Source organism: Microtus oregoni, unplaced genomic scaffold, assembly GCF_018167655.1.
Source record: "Microtus oregoni isolate MIOR12 unplaced genomic scaffold, Mior012 000015F_ref0000493, whole genome shotgun sequence".
Taxonomy (NCBI): domain Eukaryota; kingdom Metazoa; phylum Chordata; class Mammalia; order Rodentia; family Cricetidae; genus Microtus; species Microtus oregoni.
Window position 1 is genome coordinate 43239363 of NW_024543074.1, and position 22574 is coordinate 43261936.

A 22574-nucleotide genomic window follows, 5' to 3' on the forward strand; every position below is an offset into this window, starting at 1 on the left:
GGAAAAAGCCACTGTACAAGTGGATGGTCAGCTGCCTGCACCCAGCTGGGCCTGGAAAGCCCTTGCTGGGAAAGGGAATGGGGGGTTGGTTTCTAGTGTCTTTCCTCCTTCCATATACCCAGCAGCTACTCCCAAGGGATCCTGCACCTCCTGGGTCTCAGTGAATTCTTCTCAGGAAGAGTAATGCCTACATAGCGTCTCTATGACTGTGAGACTATGGGGGCAAATGCTCTGAAAATTAGATCCCTGTGTCAGACCAGACCTGAGGTTGGTGGCACTCACCTGACAGGCAGGAGGTAGTGCCGCAATGCCTTCAGCCAACCTGCTGTACGTAGAGGGACCTGGGAGCCACCATCAAACACAGTCACTAACTGCTGAGATCACAGGGTTAGAAGGATCTGTTGGTGGTTACTTGGTCCTGTTCATGTTAGAGGTGTGGAAACTGAGTCCCAGAAAGAGAAAAGGACCTTCCCAAGGTCGGCAGCCATTGCCAGAGCCAAGATTAGAACTCAGAGGCTCTGACACCCAACACATCACTTGTCATCCCACCTGCCAACCAGATGCTCATCACCCAGTGCCTCCCACCTTCCTGGATGTCATTTTATCTCATCCAGTGGCATGACAGGAGAAAGCAAGGAGCCTGGGGCAGGGATCCCAGAAGGGCCAGGAGCACATGGCCACCAACCCAGGCCTTTACCCTGACAGAGACTGGTGGGAACTCTCATTGGGGGGATGTTGGGAAAGCTGAGCCACAGAACCTCCTCTGAGGCATGTGGGCTTTGGTGATCCAGGAACTGATGAAGCCACCATCATCGACATCATCACACACCGTAGCAATGCCCAGCGGCAGCAGATCCGACAGACCTTCAAATCTCACTTTGGCCGGGTAAGGGTCCTCCCTCCCTAGTCTGGGCCTCAGATCTTTACACCTCCCTAGTGAACCTCAGCCTGTCGGTGCCAGCTCTGTGTAGTTAGACTCCAGGGGGGTTCATGGTAATGAGACCTCCACCTGGTCTCGGAATGGTCTAGCCTCCGGTCACTCTGTTCCCCTAGTTCCTTGTGATCAGCGAGCGATGGGTGTATGGGATGGCTTAGTGGGGGCACAATCAAAGATGGGGGCAATTTCTATGTGGATCAGAGACTGGTGTGACCTTGGCTTTGTCCTTGCAGGATTTAATGGCTGACCTGAAGTCTGAGATCTCGGGAGACCTGGCAAGGCTGATCCTGGGTCTCATGATGCCCCCAGCCCATTATGATGCTAAGCAGCTGAAGAAAGCTATGGAGGTACAGTGCACACACTAGAGGATGGGATGGGGTGGGTACTGGTACTCAGGGTCAGCACCACAGTGGACATGTCCTTTGCGTGGACTTTCCAGGGAGCTGGCACAGATGAAAAGACTCTTATTGAAATCCTGGCTACTCGGACCAATGCTGAAATCCGGGCCATCAACGAGGCCTACAAGGAGGGTAAGTGTGAGAGGGTGGGGCCCAGTGCTGCTGGGAAACAGGGAGTCCCCAGCTGACGGTACTAGCGCACAGCTCTGACTTACCACCTCCGTGACTCTGTGTGTGTGTGCATGCAGGGATACATGTATTGATGGAGACCAGGTTTCGGTCTCAGGTGTGTCTTCAGGTACCATCCACCTTATTTTATTTTTTTATAAGTTGTGTGTGCATGCGCACGCATGCATACATGCATGTGTAGGTCAAAGGTCAACTCTGAAGTCCATTCTCTCCTACTGTGTGGGTTCCAAGAATTGAACTCAGGCTTGATTGGTCATCAGGCTTGGCAGCAAGCACCCTTTCCTGTTGACCTTGCTTTTTGAGACAGGGTCTCTTACTGGCCTAGGGCTGGCCAGTTTGGCAAGGCTGATGGCTAAGGAAGCCCAGCTTCCATTCTTCCCATCCCTGGCTGTAGGATGACAAGTGTGCACTACTGTGCCTGTTTTGTTTGGCTTTGGGAACGTGGGTCTGAGGCTCCAACTCAGGTCCTCATGCTCATGTGACACGCCCTTTACTGACTGTGCTGTCTCCGCAGCCCTTCTATGGGACTTCAACAAACCTCTTAGTGTACCTAGCTCCCCATTTAGGGAAAGTCACCTGCCCCAAGAGAGTCCTGGTTGTAGAAGACAATTTAGATAGAATTTGGGGAGCAGAGAGAGCATTTAGCCTGCTAATGAGAGGGAGGGCAGCTTCATGGGAATGGGGCCTGAGTAAGTTACACAAAGACCCACCCTCAGAACAGTCTTCCCTGCCATGTTATACCCTACGCCACACTGTGATACTATTGCAGTTGAAGGAGTTCCCACGACACTACATTGTCTTGAAAGTGTTAAGCTTTAGTCAAGTGGCCCTATATTTTCATTCTGAAACACTATGACTTCTGTTCTAGGAACAACTTTCCTCTTGCAGAGCTTTGAGACCACAGTCGTTTTAAGTGGGGGAGGAGAGGCACTAAGGTCCCAGATAAAATTTGGGGTTCAGTGAGTGCTGTGTAAGAGGGATGGTAAAGAGTGAGGGAAGGCGGGGAGGTTCCACTGGAAGGTGTCGAGAGCAGGTGTGTTGGGGGGGTTATAGCTCTAGAGCCCTGCCTAGCATGCACAAGGTCCTGGGATCACTTCCTAACAATACAGCCAAATGAATGGCCAGCGAATGGGAGAGAAGATAATGGGAGCGTTTGGGAGCTGATGCAGGTGTGTGGAGGGGCAGGTATCAGTGCCAGCCGCCCTCCCATCAGTAGGAAGATAGCTGGATGCCCTCAAGGTCTGACTCTGTTCAGTCCCACCTCTCCTGCTGACACAGCCCTAGCTCAGGTGTGACTCTCACTCTCCAGGCCTCCTGGCCGGCAGCTGCTCACACCTTTCTTCCCATCTCAGATTATCACAAGTCCCTGGAGGATGCCCTGAGCTCAGACACATCTGGCCACTTCAGGAGGATCCTCATTTCTCTGGCCACGGTGAGTGGAGTTATGGCGCTGAGGCCCATTCATCCATGGACTAGAAGAGAGAATGCCCCCACCCCCCCACTCCCACCCCCTTGCCTCCTCCTGGGGTTCCACCTCAAAAATCTCTATTGTTCCCCTTTTCTGTTGTTGGTTTTGTTTTGTTTTGTTTTATGACAGGATTTCTCTGTGTAACCCTGGCTGGCCTCAAACTCACAGAGATGCCCCTGCCTCTGCCTCCCAAGTGTTGGGATTAAAGCCGTGCTCCACCACCGCCCTGTGAGAATGCATTTTGATGGCTGGTGTTGTGACTTTTTTGGTCTCTTTCATATAGACCAGAACCACACAAGTGGCTCTGTCCTGTAACCCGGGGGCCACGTGGCCTACCCTGGAATTGTTTCATGTTGTAAAAGATGAAAGGGGGTGCAGAGAGGTGACTGAGCAAGACCTACGGTGACTGTAGGGTGCCTGTGGGGGATGTCTAGGCCTGACTTCTCGATGGTCCTGTGACAGGGAAATCGCGAGGAAGGAGGAGAAAACCGAGACCAAGCCCGGGAAGATGCTCAGGTGAGATTCCCGCCCATCTCTACTGGACAGCTGGCGGGTCCCTGCCAGGAATGACTCTCAGGTGGGGCAAGCTCCTGGCTGGGACATGGCTGGTTTGACTGACATGTTTAGGTCTACTCTACAAAGCGAATGCTCGAGGATTTATAGCATAGGGTGGCAGGGTGGAGCTTGCTTGCTGGAGGGTAGGAGGGTGGAGCTTGCCTCCCTGGCCCTTCCCTTGTGGACTCTGGGACCTTCAGCACTATGTGGCAATCATAGATCACCCGGGTCAAACTTCTAAGCCTGCAGTAGGAAATGGAAGTCCAAGAGGATGACTGGTTTCTCAAATCACACAGCAAATCTGGCGCAAGGAGAGCTGACCCAGAGAGAGTGGGTTTGGAATCTTGCTGGGAAAAAGGCCTGAGAACCAAATGTCTGGATTTCCTGTCTGAAAAAATGAGGCAAAAATCAAAGGGGTGACTTGGCAAAGTTTAGCAAACTCCTAAAGGCTGGTGCCGCTGTCCCTCACTGATGATGTATCCCAGGTACCCCGTGTCCAGTGATGCCTAGATACCACCAAATAGTGGCAGGGGAGGGGTCACCAGAGCTCCTGGCCTCTCTGCTTCTTAGGCTTCTCTGAAGCTGCACTTAGAGGCTGGGCAGCCCCAAGTCATTTTCCTGAGCCCCCACTGAGGTCCTCACTGTTGTCCCCATGGACCTGAGTCAGGTCTCTGTCTATTCTGACTGCCCCATCCCCACCTGCTGCAAGAGCTGCCCCATGCTGGAGATGGGCACAGATGCCACCAATGGTAACACTAGCATCCAGGGATTGCAGTTGGTCCCTAGAAAGAGCATTGACCAACCCAGAGTCCCAGCTGAGCCCCAGCTTCACCAACAGACAGGAGCTGAGACACCAGTGTCAACTCAGCAATCCCTAGGGTAGCCTGACAAAACTGAAATTGCAAAATTAGGCACACCCCAGCAGTGGGAGGAACTGAGGCTGGAAGAGCAGGAGCCTAGCCTCAGCTCCAGGAGGCCCTGTCTCCAAAAGAACAACACAAAATCCCAACAACCCCCAAGCCCTTGTTACAGAGTTTAGAAGGGGCGCCCTGTGTGAGCAGGCATTAATGCTCCTCTGTGTACCATCTTGTTTTTCCTGCGGAGAAAAGAAGCCTTAACAGGCCCACAATTTCTGAGTGGCTTCAGTTTGATTGACACTCAGGTCCACCCAACTCCAATCTGGCTTATACAATACCCTCTAGGACCCAGCACCATAATCTCCCATACAGCTCCTTGCTCAAGAAACCATGGCCTAGTTGCCCAGTCCTGTTCTGGAATTACAGTGTCAGAAGCTCCAGGATCCCAGTCAAAAGATGTTTTCAATTATATACAAGTACATTCATAGGCGCTAACCATGGGTAACCCCACCATCGTTTACTGAGCCCACATTTCACACACACACACACACACACACCCAGCAGGTATTTATTTAGTATTTGTGAGCATCTTCATGGTGTAGCAGGGGGGCTTTTGATCTTAGATTTCACCAACATCCGTTCTCTAGGGAATGCGGCTGCCTGGTACCTGGTCTGCCTTGGGTCCTGGTGGGGCAGTGGTGGTCCTGGCCCAGCAACTGCTTTGCAAGAGAAGGAGAGAGAGAGAACCAAGGTAGAGGCAGTGGAGGGATCCTTTGAACCAGAGCCCTGCATTGACAGAGGCTCAGCACCTTCTCCGTAAATAAGGCACAGATCCTGATACAGCGTCAGCTCAGTTTCTAACAACTAGCAAAGTTTTATCTCTTTCATAAAACTTTAGAAAATAGAGCTAAAGGAAAAAACCTACCCCCCCCCATAGTCATCACTTAATATAGTTATTCAAATCGGGCTTTCTTTTTGTATATATAAATAGTTTCCTGCTTATAGCAGTTAAAATAAGATGGGCAGAATAAACCTCTCCTGTAAGTCCAGCAGAGGCTCCCTGCAAGTTCAAGCCCAACCTGTTTTGCATAGTGAGTTTCAGGACTCTATCAAAAGCACTATTGAAAGAAAGAAGTGGGAGGGAAGTGGCCTATAGCGGCGTTCAAAGCCAGTTCTCTCCTCCCACTTTACAAAGGCAGGGTCTCTCCTGTTCCACCGCTACTGGCCTTGCAAGCTTTCTCCAGCTGTCACTGGAGTGTTGGGACTACAGATATGCACGCGCGCGCGCGCGCGCACACACACACACACACACACACACACACACACACACACACCGCATGAGCTCCGGGAATCAAACTCAGCAGGTGCTCCTGGCAAGTGCTTTGACTGAGTCCTCTCCCGGCTCAGTCAGTCATTCTTCCGTGGCATCCAATGCATTCACACTGCACAGCCATCACTGCTACCCCACCTCCAACCGCTCTTCTTTTAACAAAACTGAAACTCTGAGCCCATGAGCTAGTGGTTCCTCGTTTCCTCTCCCTCTACCCCAGAACAGCCTACCTTCTGTCTCTGGATTTGACCCCTCTGCAAACATCACCTTAGGGACTTGTGTGCTCGTAGCTGGCTTACTTCACTCCACACAATGCCCCCCATGACTCAACGAGGTGATTGAAAGTATTGAAAGCCCCGAGTAGCCCATAAGCCTTAAACGAGGGTCATCATTGTTTGACATTTAAAGCAAAATGAAATTAAGTATTTCTGCAATGGGGAATATGATCGTAAAATTTCAGGGTGGGTAAAGGAGCTGCCTGACTCTGGCCTCATGCGGTAGACACTTGAGAGCCACATTGTCCGTGTAGTTACCTCCTGGTGACTATGAGTATCGTTTTCATCTAGATAAAAGAAGCACCAGTATATACAATACATATGCACATATGGACTTATGTAAATCATATAGAGAAGTCTTGTTTTCATGATGCTGTGGTTCAAACCCAGGGTCTTAGAGCTTCTCCACTATCTCAGTCATAATTTTTTCTTTTTAATGTGTTTATGTGTTTCCTTAAGTACATAAGTGCAGTGCCTGCAGAGGCCAGAAGAGGGCAGCTTCTCCCTTGGAGCTGAGGTTATGGGCATTTGTAAGCCACCTGGCGTGGGTGCTGAACACCAAACTCAAGTCCTCTGATAGAGCAGTACCTGCTCTTATCCACAGAACTTTCTTTCCAACCCCCTTAGTCTTTTTTAAAGCTCCGTGAGACCTTGAACACGGTGGCATCTTCTGTAATCCCATAACTCAGAAGGCGGAAGCAGGATTGCTGGGCATTTAAGGCCTACCTGGGCTGCTATAGAGTGAGACTTTGTCTTCAAAGAGAAGAGGAAAGAAGCCAGGTGTGGTGGTGCAAACCTGTAATCCCAGCACTCAGAAGCAGAGACAGGCAGATCTCTGTGAGTTCCGGTCCAGCCTGGTCTACATAGTGGGTTCCTGGCCAGTCAGGGCTACATAGTGAAACCTTGTCTCAAAACTAAATAAAGACTAGAATCTTGGTCTGTGCAGGAGAATACGATGGTTGGCAGGATGCTGGGGAAAGGACTAAGGTGACAGTTCAGGCTCATGGAGACTAGCTGGATTTATTCCCAGACATTCTGGGTTAGAGCATCTTGGCTCACAAAAGTCCTGGCCACAATGTCTGCTCCACAAGCTGTTCTTAAGGAGAATGCTCGTAGTGCCCACCTATGCTGCGTGCCCGTGACTCCCAGACCTCAGCTGTCCTACCTTTCTGTCTGTGACCTGGGGAGCTAAGGTGACAGAGCCAGATACTGATTCACTTCCGAGAATCTGTGCCTGTCCCGTCCCCTGCCCAGTGGCTCTGTAGGCTAGTGACAGGGGCTTTCCTTCCTCTAGATGCCAGACAAGCTGGGGCCTGCAGGCTATTCTCGGGTACTGGGTATAAAGGGTGTCATTCTCCTTCTGGGGAGCTACACTTTAACTATTCTCAATGGGTGGTGGTGGCGGCGCACACCTTTAATCCCAGCACCTGGGAGACGGGGCAGGCAGATCTGTGAGTCTGAGCACAGCCTGGTCTACTGAGTGAGTTCCAGGACAGCCAGGGTTACACAGAGAAACCTGTCTCAGAAAAACCAAACACAACACACACACAAAAACCAAAACTAAACAAACAAATTCCCAGGCCTGTCTTCTGCTCTGAGTTCTAGCCCAGAGGATAGAGGAAGGCGATATCCCTTCCAGTCCTTCACTGTGACCCTGGGGTCTCTCGGGACCTCTGCCACTCTGAGCTAGGCCTTGGGGCTCCAGGGTCCTCTGGCCAGTCACCCCGGCCTCTGACTCTTGCCTCCCCTCTCTCCCTCCTCTCTCTCCTCCCCACTCTCAGGTTGCTGCTGAGATCTTGGTGAGTGTTCTGTTCTTCACGGGGATGTGCCAGCTTCTGAGTCAGCCCTGCTGTGCTGGTGCTGGGCTGAGTGGGGCAGGACTGGGCAATGTCTGGGACCCTCCCTCATGGCTTCTCTCTCTCCCCTTCCGGGCCTTTTAAGGACCCTGGTAGTTTAAAAAGGGCCAGGTGTGATGGTGCATGATCATAATCCCAGCACTTGGCTAGTGGAGGTAGGAAGATCAGGAGTTCAAGGCCATCCTCAGCTTCCTAGAGAGTTTGAGGCCAGCCTGGGCTACACGAGACCCTGTCTCAAAAAAATGGGAGTTGTTGCAAAGCTAGTGTTCCCCAAGCTTTGGCCATTCATCCATGCCTCTCGGGCCCGCTCTGTGCTGTATAATCACCAGCGATGATTGCTGCCTGTAAACTGTTTAAAAAGTGAGTTTTTAAAAGAGAATGCAAATAGGGTCATAGCTGGCTAGGGCATCTTTGTGGAAACTTACGTGGTAGAATACAAATTTGTTTGCCCTTGACCCCAACTGGGGGAAACTGGCTAGGACATTTTTTGCTTGCTCACACACATGTCCATGCTCCCCAGAGGGATTGTCTGGTGACTGGGTAGGAGGACCAAGTCCCTGTACCCGCCTCCAGCCCCATTTTGGGTCCTGAGGACTTCAAAGAGGGATGGAATGACCATTATGCTTGAGTTGAGGGGAGAGGGGACCAACCTCAATCTCCTCCCCCGCCCCCTCCTGCTCTGAGCCTCAGCAGAGACAGTCGGTACTAACCATGGCTTCTCATTCTGCCCCTCAATCCTTGCCCTAACTGGGCTCTGCAGGAAATAGCAGACACTCCCAGCGGAGACAAAACGTCCTTGGAGACTCGCTTCATGACGGTCCTGTGCACCCGTAGCTATCCCCACCTCCGCAGAGGTGAGCCTGCAGGAACCCCACCCCTTCCAGTGTGGTAGTGGGAGCCCCAAATCTGACCTGAACCTCCCAGCCCTCTGTGAAGAGCAGAGCAGCTAAGTGCCTAATTCTTTCTTCTCACTCCAATGGTAGAATGGTAGGGGACTCCAGAGCCGCCTGTCCTCAGCCAGCTCCCTTCCCCGCCATACCAAAGCAGGTAGAATACCTAGGATAAGGAAAGACCAGCCAGTTTCACCTCAGAAACGTGCAGTATTAAGGATGCTGAGGTGTGCTGTCGTGGTCCATTGGTGATGCCAGGGACAAAGCAGAGAGGGGTGAGGGTGGCACAGAACAGAACCACAGATGTGTGCGGTGGCAATCCCAAAGTCCCCTGTCACAGAGACTTTTGCTGTCTCGCATGTATCTGCTCAGTATCTTTCAGTACTCATTTACTTGTTGCTTGATGTTCGGTTGCCCTGACTCCAGTCCCCCACTTACTAGCTATGTGGCTGAGCAGATGATTGGGTCTCTGTGCCTTAATCCCCTTATCTAAGAATTGGGGTTTTAGTTGTACCTCCCACGGTTGCTAGGATACCAAACCTACAATAAACATAAAGTAGTCAGCCTATGCAGGGCACACAGAGCCTCCTGTCATTTTGATTATTATATAGTAAGCGCCATCCCAGCCTGTCAAGGAATAAGAGGGAACCCAGAGAGGAAGGCCACCTGGGGTGGTCCGGGCATAGTTCCTTTTAGACATCAGGCTGGGATAACAGAACTAACTCCCAAGACCTGGGACTATTGGCCAGACCTGGAGGCGCTGATATAGCCTAGTTGGCTCCAAGCTTTAGGACAGCCCTGAGACCAGAACCTACCTGTCACCCCAGCCTTACTCAATGAACAATGTATGAGACAGGTCAGGTGACCCCCCCAGCTGGCGTTCACCTCCCCCTCTTTCCTCTTGGCCAGTCTTCCAGGAGTTCATCAAGATGACCAACTATGACATAGAACATGTCATCAAGAAGGAGATGTCTGGGGATGTCAAGGACGCATTTGTGGCCATCGGTAATTGGCAGGCACCAGGGGAAGGGGCTGGGGCATTCCTGGGAAGGTAGGCAGATTCCCAAGAGGAATGTAGCTTTAGCATCATCCTGTGCTGATGTTACCTGGGACTCAACACTGTCTCAGATCTCCTCCCTGCCAAGGTATGATTGTGGGGGGCAGCCTGAGGACATCTTCAAGGCTTTGGGGACAGGGTGAGAAAAGGGGCTTTCCTGGGAAAGGACCAGGAGAGCAGAGAAGGGTAGTGCTCTGCAGGATTGAAGTGTGTGTGTGTGTTTGTATGTGTGTGTGTGTGGTGTGTGTGGTGTATATATTTATATCAATGTATATATTTATATCTATATATATAGAGAGAGAGAGAGAAAGAGAGAGAGATACCACTCACAAGACACCATATATAAGCCTGGTCTACAAGAGCTAGTTCCAGGACAGGCTCCAAAACCACAGAGAAACCCTGTCTCGAAAAACCAAAAAAAAAAAAAAAAAAAAAAAAAAAAAAAAAAAAAAAAAAAAAGACACCATATATACGTCCATGAGATTCACAGGATATAAATGCATAGCTTGTAAAATGTTTTCATTCTCAGGGTCCACAGTGCATGTATGCACTGGGCACATGTTAAACATGTTCTCTCATACCACATTCTGCCACTGAGCTACCTCCTTTCTCTGGGATTTTTAGTTTTTTGTTACATGTTATTATTTATTTTGTGTGTGTACACATAAATACATGTATACAGGTATGTGCGTACCATAGCATGCATGTGGACGTCAGAGGAAAACTTTAGGGATTTGGTTCTCTCTACTATGTGGGTTCTGGGGATTGAACTCAGGTCCTTAGGCTTGGCTTCAAGCACATTAGCCTGCTGATCCAGCTCACAGCCCAAAGATCTTAACTTGGAAAGGGTCTCTTTCCCTTTCATATCTCATTTCTTGCTGTGTGACTATGTGTGCATACAAAGCTAAGCATGATATTGCTTTCCGTGTATTCCTTATTGTACCAACAGGTGGCGATAGAAGGCTTTCAGATTCTGTCAACTACAAAATGCATCTTGAATTTCAGGAATTCTGAAATGTGGAGGAGAAGTATTATAGATTAGATAAATGGAGGTGTTGCTTACAATGGCTCTTTATCACCGAGAGTGACACCAGACAGGCAGGACAGCACAGTGACTGGAAGCTGGAGAGCTAAGTAAGAACTGTCCCTTGATTGTTGTGTGTCCCCGGGAAGAACACAGGACCTGCCTCAGTTTCTGCACTCTGTGACAGGATATGAAAACTGGTCTTTCTACCCAGTTCTCAAGTGGCATGGAAGTTGTTAACCCCAGACACACACTCCACCCCCGCTCAGAATGTCTCTAGGATCTAGAGTAGAGTCCAGAACTCATGTGTTTAGGGGTTTTGGTTTTGGTTTTGTTTTAGGTAATTTTTTGTGACGTGTGTGTGTGTGTGTGTGTGTGTGTGTGTGTATGTGCATGTGTGTACCACATATGTGTGATAACTTGTGAAATCCAAAAGTTGTCATATCCTCATGGGACTGAAGTTAATAGGCAGTTGTAAGTGACCCAAAGGACATAACAGGAACAAAACTTGAGTCCTTTGGAAGAGCAAAAAGTGCCCTTATCCACTAAGCTCTCTCTCCAGACCCAGAACTTCAGTTTTTAACCATCTTTTCACATGTTTTTAATGTACTTAAAATTGGTGGCCCTGCATTCAGTATCCTTGAGAGCTTAAATCCCATTTGCATATTCTGCTGACCTCAGTCAGCTTCAAGCATCTTCACTGTAGGAAACATAAAACACCTTCGAGCTTGGAAGGTTAGCAATGATCTGCAGACCCAGAAGGTTGGTTGCAGTAGACAGAGGCAAGCCCTGCCCAGGGTCTGAGCAACACACAGCCTCTGACCAGACTCCCTGCTTCTCTCCTCTCTTCCCCTACAGTTCAGAGTGTCAAGAACAAGCCTCTCTTCTTTGCTGACAAACTGTACAAGTCCATGAAGGTATGGCATCTGACCTGTTTATGAGCACTGTCTTTCCCAAACCTACAGGCACAGATGTGCGCCATCCCCCAGATGAGGACTTCAGGCTGCTGTTTCCCCGCTTTGCTGTTTATCAACATCTACCTTTGGTCCAAAGATAGCCTTTCTTAGTCAAGGGTGATTTTTGTGCCCCTCCCCTAGGGATATTTGTGATATCCAGACAAATTTCTGGTTGCCAAATCTTAAAAGAGTTTTGCTGTTGGCATCTGGTGGGAGTGACCAGGGATGTTAATATACCCTGTTGTATACAAAATAGATCCCTAGATCAAAGAATGATTCATCCCAAATGCTTGAGAACTCACTACATGCCAAGGCCGGAGCCTTGTGTCTACCTCTAACCACAGTTGACACCATGGGAGTTCTATGGGCCCATGGTAACCCCCTTATTTCCTAGAAGAACAAAGAGCAGTACAGGACAGTTAAAGTTGGCCCCATGTCTGTATACCTGATGAATGGCAGAGCTGGAAGGAGAGGATATTCCAGGTCCTGTGCCAGTTTCTAAGACTTCTGTAACACATTTTCACAAACTGAATGAATGCAATCTCTGATAGTTCTAAAATCAAGGCAACGGCAAGGTCAGTTCTTTCCTATCTTACCCTTCCCATTCTTCCCCTGCCTCCTGGGGGCTGCCAGAAACCCCTTGTGTGTCTTGGGTTTGGCTGCATCACTCCAGCCTCTGCCTTCATCTTCATGTGTATGCCTGTGTCCCTTAGATGCCACCCAGAGAGTTTAGGGCCCTAATCCAACATGACATCATTTTAAGCCATTACAATGGTATGGTAATTAGTTTTCCATCTCCATGCTACAATATTTGGGAGGAAAATCAAATTAAAGGATAGAAAAAAAAAGGATTTGGGCTCACAGTTTCCGAGGCTTCAATCCATAGTTTTCTAGTCCATTGCTTTTGAGCCTGTGGTGATGTAGAATGTGGTGTCAAGGAGGAGGACATGGCAGAGCAGAGCTTCTCACTTCCTGGTAGCCTGGAGCAGAGAGGGAGGAAGGGACTAGGGACAAAGGATAGCCTCTGACACCCCAGGACTTACTTCACCCTCGCCACTTCCCAGCAATACCATCAGATTGTATGTGCATCAGTGCACTGACCTGTCGAGGAAGTCGGAAACCTTAAGACCCACTTCCCCAAATCTCTAGCTCTGAACACTGCACTGGCAACTAGGCCTGCAGTGCATGAATTTGGGGAAGGATACAGCCTCCAAACCACAATGACACAAAGACTCTGTTCCCAAGGTTACATCCTGAGGCTCCAGCAGAATGTGGGCTTTAGCAGGGCCCGCTCAGCCCACACAGACCCTCCACACCTCTCTGTCTGGCCAAGGGAGTTTGAGTTGTCTGTGGAAGATAGTGATGGAATAACCCCCCCTAGTTTGGGAGGGCAGAAGCAACAGGCAGGCAGACATCTGTTGACCTAGCTTTCCCTCTCCCTCATGCCCCGTGTATCTCTCCTTCTTGGCTCCCCCAGGGTGCTGGCACGGATGAGAAAACCCTCACCAGGGTGATGGTCTCCCGGAGTGAGATAGATCTGTTAAACATTCGGAGGGAATTCATTGAGAAATATGACAAGTCTCTACACCAGACCATTGAGGTAAGAGAAGGGCTGCTCAGTGGGTTCTTGGATTACCGTGTGATCTGGGGAACTGCTAAATGGAGACCTGCCTCATGTTTTCACTATGAAAATATTTCTTTTATTTTATGTGTGCATGGTTGCCTACATGCCTACAGACATGTCTGAGGCATGCCTGGTGTCCATAAAATTCAGAAGAAGGTGACAGGTTCCCTGCCACTGGAATTGCAGAGAGTTGTGAGTTGCCATGGGTGCTGGGAACTAAACGTGGGTCCTGTGTAAGAGCAACAAGTGCTTTTAACAACTAAACCATCTCTCCAGCCCCTGGGTCTTTGCTTCTTGTAGTTTTATTAAAGTATAGTTTACAGGCTGGTCAGGTGGTAACAGGTTACCAACGCTAACTGTGTTGCCAACCATACTAAAGTTTAGCTTATATACCACAAAATTGACCTTTTTTAAAGAATATAACTCAGCCGGGCTATGGTGGCTCATGCCTTTAATCCCAGCACTTGGGAGGCAGAGGCAGGAGGATCTCTGTGAGTTCAAGGCCAGCCTGGTGTACAAAGGGAGTTCCAGGATAGGCTCCAAAGCCACAAAGAAACACTGTCTCAAAAAACACTGAACCACTGAGCTTAAGAAATCTCTCATTGCCAGGCGGTGGTGGCGCACACCTTTAATCCCAGCACTTGGGAAGCAGAGGCAGGCGGATCTCTGTGAGTTCGAGACCAGCCTGGTCTACAAGAGCTAGTTCCAGGACAGGCTCCAAAACCACAGAGAAACCCTGTCTTGAAAAACCAAAAGAAAAAAAAAAAAGAAAAAAGAAATCTCTCATTAAGCCAGGCATGGTGGCACATGCCTTAATCCCAGCACTCAGGAGGCAAGGGAAGGCAGATCCCTGAGTCTGAGGCTAGCCTCAACTCACTCTGATCTACAGAAGTGACTTCCAGGATAGCCAGAGCAACATAGAGAAACCCTTTCTCAGAAAGCCAAAAACAAGAAAGGGAAAAAAAAAATTCTTATTTTGAGACAGGGACACTGTGTTGCCCAGGCTAGCCTTAAGGTCTCTCTGTAGCCCAAGCTGATGTTGAACCTGCCTTCCTCTTGCCTCCACCCCCTATTGGCTGGGATTACAGGGGTGTGCCACCATACCTGGTTCCTATAGGACTAGGAATCAAATCCAGGACTTTATGCTTGGCAAACAAGAGGTCTAACTGAGCCACATCCCTAGGCCCTCTTTGAAGGCTCTTATTTGTTTATTTGATGTCGTGCTCTGAATTGAGGCTAGGGCTTCATGCATCCTAAGCACGCACACTACCAATGAGCTGTATTCCCAGCTCAGAATATAGCCAAGCATCCTGTAATCTCAAAGTAGTGATAGATCAAGGTCCTTCTTGACTAGTGATTTTGACACCAACCTGTGCTACGTGAGCCCTTGTCTCCAAAAACAAAAGCTTTATAAGTAAGAGGAGCCCCTTCTCAATGAGGATCGGTGCCAGTGGGGAGAGACTGACTTCCTGACTACAGACACACCTCTGTGGTGTATCAGAGTAAGCGGTGCTTACCAGTGTGTTGCTGGCCTGAGCCTTGGTGCAGTGTGGCTCGCTCTCAGATAATGGCCATATAACAATAGGCATCAAGGGCTGAGGAATTTGCCTGACTTTGTGAGAGACAAGATGGAGGCCTCGGGCTCTTCAGTGGGAAGCTGCAGGGCTGAATGGACAGGAGACCTGGGATGGCAGATGGGATCCAATCTGCTCTCCAAAGGAGAGGAAGTGCCGATGCTCTGTAGCTCTTCAGGGTCAGATTCTAAATGGCCAATTCCTAGGGGTACCGGGCCTGTGTCTGGAGAGGTCTCTCTGGCCTTGGCACAGCAACTGTGTTGGTGACAGATTCTAGGCTGATGGCTACTAGGAGGCTGGGGTATTTAGACCAGAATTATTCTTTTCTTACAAATCTGCTTTCTCTGCCTTGCCAGGGTGACACCTCTGGAGACTTCCTGAAGGCTTTACTTGCTCTCTGTGGTGGGGAGGACTAGAGAGAGCTACCAGTCTTAGCGGCCCCTCTGCCAAGTAGCAGCACCAGCCACCGTGACCTGACCAAGCCATCGTTCCAGCTGCAGAGACTAAGGAAGGAGGGGTGAGGGGTGGAGCTGGACTACCATTCAGCTGGGGCTCTCTCTAGCCATGGAGGGTCCCTGGCGGTCCCTTCTGTTATCCCTCCTGCTCGTGGCTGGAGAATCACAGCCCTATATCACGCTCACCCCTGTTCCCCTCTACCTCCTCCTCAGCCCTCCCTAGCTTCTGTCCCTTGACATAATCCCTGCCCTGATTCAAGCTTTGTCACATCTCAAAACATACCAAGCCTCTGTCTATAAAATGAGTGATGTGTATACTTTGGGGGAGGGGGGCTATGGTGGCTGTTGCCGGGCAAGCATTCTGGGATAAAGGAGATAGATTAGTCTTCCCCCACTGCTAAAGCACTGAGGTAGGAACTTCCATGCCCAGGTTTCACTTTGTGTCTACGACACCCTGGGCTTCAGACCTTGGGCCCATCCCTTCCCTTCTCTGGCCTCGGTTTTGTTATTTACAAAATGAGAGACCAAAATATCTTGGCTTCCCTTCTAACCCCGACCTTCTGGGCTGAGCCTGCAGCTTGAATCTTATTCTTTGTTTTACAAAGGGAAGAAACAGGGCGAAGGAAATCATTCATGTAAGCAAGTTCTGTGCAAGCGTGAGGACCTGAATTCACTCTCCAGAACCTATGTAAAAAAGCTGGGTACCCGCAAAGCACAGTGGTGCGCGCCTTTAAAGCCAGCACTAAGGAGGCAGAGGCAGGTGGAGCTCTGTGGGTTCAAGGCCAGCCTGGTCTACACAGCAAGGTCAGGCCAGCCAGGGATCTGCAGAAAGACCCTATGTGAAAACAAGTATATATAAACAACAACAAAAAAAAACAAAAACAAAAAAAAACCAGGCACACTGTGTATTTATAACCCCAGTGCCGGAAGATGGAGACTGGAGGACCATGGACCTTCACCTCCTCCTGCTTCTTGGGGAGATACAGCGTGGGAGCCTGCTGTAAACCTGGCAAGTCCCAGCCTCCCTGGGCTTCTGGTCTCCGTCCTTGCTCCCTGAATGCCCTCCCCTCACAACCAAGCCGTACTTCCTCTCTGACATCCTCAAGGACACATGCCATTAGTAGATCTTCTAGAGCTGCAGGCGGGCAGAGATAAGCCACGGGGCTCAGCAGCAGCTTCTCTGTCCATCTTCCCCAAGCCACCTTCTGTTCTGCACTTGGATCTGAGAGTTTTCAGGGACTGTGATGGGAAGCTGTCTATTTGGCTGGCCCATGGAGGTTATTGCACTCAGGGTGTTGATGGTAGAAGCTGTCCACATGGACAGTTGGGAGATTCTGAGTCTGGTCCTTTGTCATTCCCTTACTGGGTGACCTTGCAGCCATTATCCATTGACCTCACTGGGCCTCAGTTTTCCCATTTGTATAGTGAAGGGTTGGATACATGAGTCTGAAACAACAACAACAAAAACCCACTTACTTGTCAGATTTCTTCCCTTCTTCCAACAGGCAGGAGTCCAGGTGCCCTGGAGAGTCAGCTAAGAGTGTTTTGAGGTATTTGCCAAATTTAACAATTAGCAAAATGGCTAATGGTTTTTGGAGTCAGACTTTTTATCAATGTTATGAACTGTAGCCTCTTTGAACCTCCGTTTGCTTGCCTGTCACATAGGCCCCACACACAGTTCTTCTCAGCCTTTGTGGGAAGCCAGTGAGACAGTCCCCGAAGTACTTCACCGAGCATCTACATGGCTTGAAGGCAGCGGTTGTCACCCTCTGCCTTGAGCCAGGCTTAGTGGCGGTAGCTAAGAGCTGATTCCATGATGTCTCTGAACTTGGACCTCAAGAAGTGGGGCAGCCTTGGATCATAGAGACACCCAAGCCGAGGAAGAATGACACCCTAATAGACATGTGTAAAGCTGCTTACTATGGCCAGCTCTGATCTCAGAACTTAGGAAGCAGAGGCAGGAGGTGAGCCTAGGTTACATATCAAGACCCCCATCTTAAAATAAAAATGGGGCCGAAGGGATGGTTCAGCAGGTAATGGTGTGTGTGTGTGTGTGTGTGTGTGTGTGTGTGTGTGTGTGTGTATTTGTGAAAACCTAAATCCAAATCTCCAACGTATGGTAAAAAAAGCTATGTATGGGGGCTGGGAGAGATGGCTCAGTGGTTAGGAACACTGGCTGCTGCTCACAACCAGCTGGAATTTCAATTCCAGCAGAGCCAATGCCCTCTTCTGTCTTCAGACCCCAAGCATGAAGTGGTACGCAAACGCACACAGGCAAAACCCTCCTACACATGAAATAAAAATAATGTTTTACAAAGCAGTTTCTGGCTGTGAATTCCTGTAACCCCAGGTAGGAGGAAAGAGAATGTGAGGAAAGAATGATGACTGGGCCCCAGGTTCCCTAAGAGACCCTGCCCTAGGGGAGAGAACAGGGGCCTGGAATACTCCTCTGACCAATTAAAATTTTTTAATTGCGTATATGTGCATCCATATGTTAAGTATTTCAAAGAGAGATGAGCTAGGGAAAAAAAGCAAAGGAACGTGAGGGCTAGGAGAGAGGAGAACCCCACAAGGCAATCACAAAAAATGCTGTGGGAACTAGGAATGAAAACTGCTGAGCCCAGTGCTTATATCGAGGAAGGCATGTTTCTGTGCCTCTGCATTCATCCTCCTCTGTCTCCAGCGGAGAGTGTCGCCTTTCAAGGATTGCTCATAAGAGAGAGGATTTCAGTGTTTATAGGATGAAGTGGTTGTGACAGAAATGGAAGTTTGCATCCAGTTCCAGAGAGCCTGAAATGTCAGGGTTTTCCTGGATTCCAGGAAAGTGTGTAAGAGTTGTGGGCATGAGGGTGGTGAGGTATCCTTGTGCGTGAAAAGCATACCTTTCTTTCTTTCTTTCTTTCTGTCTTTCTGTCTTTCTCTTTCTTCTTTCCTTTTTCTTTCTTTCTTTTTCTTTCTTTCTTCCTTACTCCCTTCCTTCTCCCCTCCCTCCCCCCTTTCTTTTTTTCTTGAAGCTGGGTCTCCTGATGTAGCCCAGGCTGGCCTCAAACTTGCATGGAGATGGCGATCCTCCTGCCTCTGCCCCAGAGTGCTGGATTACAGGCATAGATCACCAACTCCGACAAGCTGTACTTACATAGAAGTCAGCCATTCTGAAATCTTAAACAGCTTGTTCATTAATAATTATTCATTCATCCATGAGCTTAAACTTCCTAATACCTGCTGTGTACCATGCTGAGTGCTGGGAGCTAGAGCTATGAACGCTGGGAGCTAGAGCTATGAACGGTGATGGTTCCAATTCTTACAGGGCTTCAGTGGGTGCCTCTTCTGTGTGAGTCTCTCCATAACAGCATTGGAGACTGCTCTCCTGGCCCGGGCTCAAGGCACAAAAGTGATGGGGGTTAAATTAAAAGGGAAGCCACAGCAGTTCAAACCACCACTGTCTCAGAGTAGGAGATGGGGAGGATGCTTTGAGTTTCTAGGTGCAGATGGTGCCTCAGAAATTCTCACCTCCCTCGGTGACTACGGAGAGGAAGCGCTTGTCCAACACAGGAGTTTGAACCTCCACGGTCTGGGGTTCTAATAAACACCCCATGCCTTCTAGCATCTAAGTCACCCTCTGAGATGAGCTTCAAGGCTGGAGTCTCCTTCCCTCCGGGTCCTCGTTGTGCTTTTTTGCCGTTTGTTTTTATTTTACGTGTTGAATTTGGGGAGTACTTACATGTATGTATGTGAATCATACATACATGCTTGTCCCCTCAGACACCAGAAGAGGACACTAGAGCCCCTGGAGCTGTAGTTACCATGCAGAAGCTGTGAACCAAATCCAGGTCCTCTGCCAGAGTCACAAGTGCCATCTCTCCAGCCCATTTGTTTTTAAAACAGATTCTCAGGTACCACAGGCTAACCTCAAATTGCCTAGGACCTTGAACTTCCAACCTTCCTGCCTCTGCCTCCCAAGTGCGGAAAGTGCAGGTGGGTACCACTATACATAGTATATGTCACGCTGGGGCTGGAACCCAGGGCTTTGTGCCTGCCAGGCAAGCCCTCTGCCACCTAAGCTATATGCCTACACATCTCTGGTTCCCTAGTCACTTTCCTTAGACCGTGCATTTTCTCTTCAGGAAAGTCCTTTTCAGAAGCCTCGGTCTTTGGGGACCACACCTGAAGGAAGTGGGGCTTGGGAGGGGGCTGGCCCTGACTGGAGCGGGTCCTGTACCTGCTCACACGGACAGCAGTTGGCTGCTGTGAAATTCCTGACGCTGTCTCTCCCCAGCTCAGAGGAAGCCAGAGCCGAGCTGCTGAGCCTTCGTAACCCCCACCAGAGAAGCTTCACCTAGTAGCCATTGTTTCTTTCGCAGGACTACAAGGCAACCAAGGCGAGGTTCCTATTGGTGGATGACTTGCCTGTAGACAATGTCACAGCAGGACTGGCAGAGAAAACTTCCTCATTTCACACTTGGAGGGAGGCTAGAGGGAAATTCTAACTATACCACAGCTTCCATCTTGGGCCACAGGCATGGGTCGGAGTTCCAGTCAACAACTAGCAGTAGGGAACCCATTGGCCTTCCTATGCCTTATTCCTATTCCTTCTCTGAGAGGGGGGGCAGCAAGGGGGTGTCTACCTCAGAGTTGTGAAGCTAAACCAATGCGTGTACATCTGAGAGTACTGTCCATACCAGAAGACCAACTCCACGACATCAGTTCTTCATTGTTAATAATTGACGCGCCCAAAGAGAACCTCAACGCCCCCCTCCCCGCCCCGGCCATGTTCACTGAGATTCTACACTGTGCCCCCACCCTCGGAGGCTTAAGGGAACAAAAAGGATTATTAGAGACTGAGGATGTAGCTCAGATGGTAGTGTTGGCTTGGAATACAAAAAAAGTCCTGGCTTCAGTCTTCAGGAAGTTGGAAGCAGAACGGGGTTCAAAGTCAAGACTGGGAAGATGCTTCAGTTGGTGAAGCACTTGCCACACTAGCGTGAGGACCTGTGTGCATACCCATCCCCAGTACTCACGCTTAAAAAAAAAGAAAAAAGAAAGAAAGGGGGAGGGGGAGAAAGGAAAGAAAGGAAGGGAGGGAGGGAGGGAGGGAGGGAGGGAGGGAGGGAGGGAGAAGGAAGGAGGCTTGGTGTGGAAATGTGAAGTTTAGGAGTGAAGACAAGGGTATCCCTGGGACTTGCTAGCTGGATAACGTAGCTGAATCAGTGAGTTCCAGACTCAGCAAGAGTCCCTGTAAGGTGAAAAGTGATTGAAGCTGTTAATCCTGTCTCAAAGAGGGAGGTTGAGGTGTAAGGAGAAGGAAAATAAGAGGGAGGGGTGACAAGAAGAGAGGACAGCTCCCCCCCCTCCCCGATTCTGTTATGAATTCAGGAGGAGATGGAGACAGACAGGAAGCCAGGTGTCATTACCTGGAACCTAGAGGTAGAGGGTTGGGGCACTTCTAGGAGGGGCTTTTGAAGGCAGAATGTGAGGCTAGAGCCGTATAGAAGCCACACAGCCTGTGTGAGGACGAATCCCCGCCAACTGGGAGTGGGCCCCTCCCCCAGGCCCAGCTGTTCTCAGAAGCTTCCAGCACATGCATTTCCTCCCGTGGATGGTCCCACCCCCTTCCTCTCAGCTACCACCATCTGTCTGCAATACTGCCAGCCAAAAACCCCTCCCTGGCACCCAGTGAAAGAGCCCTGGACTTTGACCTGGGAGAGCCCAATAAAGCATAGAGGAAGGAAAGGGACACTCCCCATATATGAACATATATACCCACTCCCATTCCCCACAGGTCATACAGAAAGCCAGATCACTGCCAGCCATGCCCCCAGGGACAGACCAAAGAGGGCCAAAGTCAGACACACGCTGCTAGCCACGAGAAGACACAACCTGCCGGAACGCTCAGAAGCACACTGTTAACCACATAAAACCAACTTGATTAGACCCACAAGCACACCAGAAGTACATCAGCCATGGCCACATGGGAAACACCTGGCCCAGCTACCCAAAGGTGCTTTTCACGCACACACTGGCATTCATTTACCCTCTCCTTGCTGCCCTCTGTACTGTGGACAGACAGCCTGGTCTGGACACCTTCCTGGTCTTGTGCAAGTTCTGCAGAAGAGACACAGAGGCCCCAAGTAGTGCCCAACAGCCAGGGACTGCTCTCTGTCCTACCAGGCCAGCCCCTGGTGAGCCAGGGTGTGTGTGGTCTCAAGCCTAAGAAAGGAGTAGAGTCCTGGGTAGGTTTCCCCTTCCCAAAGAGGTATGAGGCCCAATGAGAGAGGGGTATACAGAGGCCAGGGAGATGCCCCCATTCTAGACACCTTGCCAGGAGTGTTCCAGGAGGGTTCACAACACCAGTCTTTGACAACCACCCTGGGGCCTAGAAAATGCAACAAGCTGGGATTTGCCCAAGGTGAGTCAAGGTCACTACCTGCCTCATGCCTTTGGGCCATTCCCAAAACAAAATTCCCCAGTGAGTGAGATGAAAACCCAAAATGAAACTGCTAAGACTTCTCGGACTCGAGCTTCTTCTCTGTCACCTTTGTCAGCAGCCACGGCAGATGTATCACCCTGAGCACATCATCACGCCTTCCCCAGACCCGGACTCCCTAGAGCTAGGATACACTTTCTCTTAGGCAAGGACTGTCTCACTAAGCCAAAGGCTCCCAGTCTTTGACCCGGGAAGATGCTACAAGGACAGTGAGATGAAGCCATCAAGAAGCCAACAAGGCTGCTGGACCCCTAGGTAGAGCAAGGCCCCATGCCCTCTCCGTTCTTCTCAGACCCTCTCCTCTTCTCTCTCTCTCTCTCTCACCCATCCTGAAATCCAGGCTAATGGGAGCTAGTTATTTACATAGACATGCGACTTCACTGGGGAATTTCCCCAGTGACCAGGCTTCCTTGCTGAGGCTAAGCCACATCATCACACTGCTCCTTCCTCTCTGATGTACCCCAGCCACCCGCAGGCTGCAGCCCTTGTCATCTGGCAGGTGTGGGTCCCAGGCACACAGAGTGAGTCTCAGTCTTTGACCTTGGAACATGCCCCCAAGAGCCTAGAGCAAAAATATCAAGGTACTACACATTTGAGGAGCAAATGATGGGACAGTAAGGATGGAGGGGCCCCGGGTTAACTTAA

General features: G+C 49.9%; 1 protein-coding gene across 2 annotated transcripts in view; it reads left to right on the plus strand.

The window, feature by feature from the left end:
* The window catches only part of Anxa6 (annexin A6), a 53490-nt gene extending 37743 nt beyond the window's left edge, over positions 1–15747 (plus strand). Inside the window, exons 16-26 of one of the 2 annotated variants that reach the window (XM_041664808.1) lie at positions 792–886; positions 1171–1284; positions 1377–1467; positions 2877–2956; positions 3455–3508; positions 7791–7808; positions 8626–8719; positions 9665–9760; positions 11695–11753; positions 13270–13392; positions 15347–15747. In XM_041664808.1, coding sequence (XP_041520742.1) covers positions 792–886; positions 1171–1284; positions 1377–1467; positions 2877–2956; positions 3455–3508; positions 7791–7808; positions 8626–8719; positions 9665–9760; positions 11695–11753; positions 13270–13392; positions 15347–15406 — 884 coding nt within the window. In that variant the 3' untranslated portion in view covers positions 15407–15747. The remainder of the gene's footprint in view (positions 1–791; positions 887–1170; positions 1285–1376; positions 1468–2876; positions 2957–3454; positions 3509–7790; positions 7809–8625; positions 8720–9664; positions 9761–11694; positions 11754–13269; positions 13393–15346) is intronic. The other variant, XM_041664810.1, reaches the window with a different exon arrangement.
* The last annotated feature ends 6827 nt before the right edge of the window (positions 15748–22574 follow it).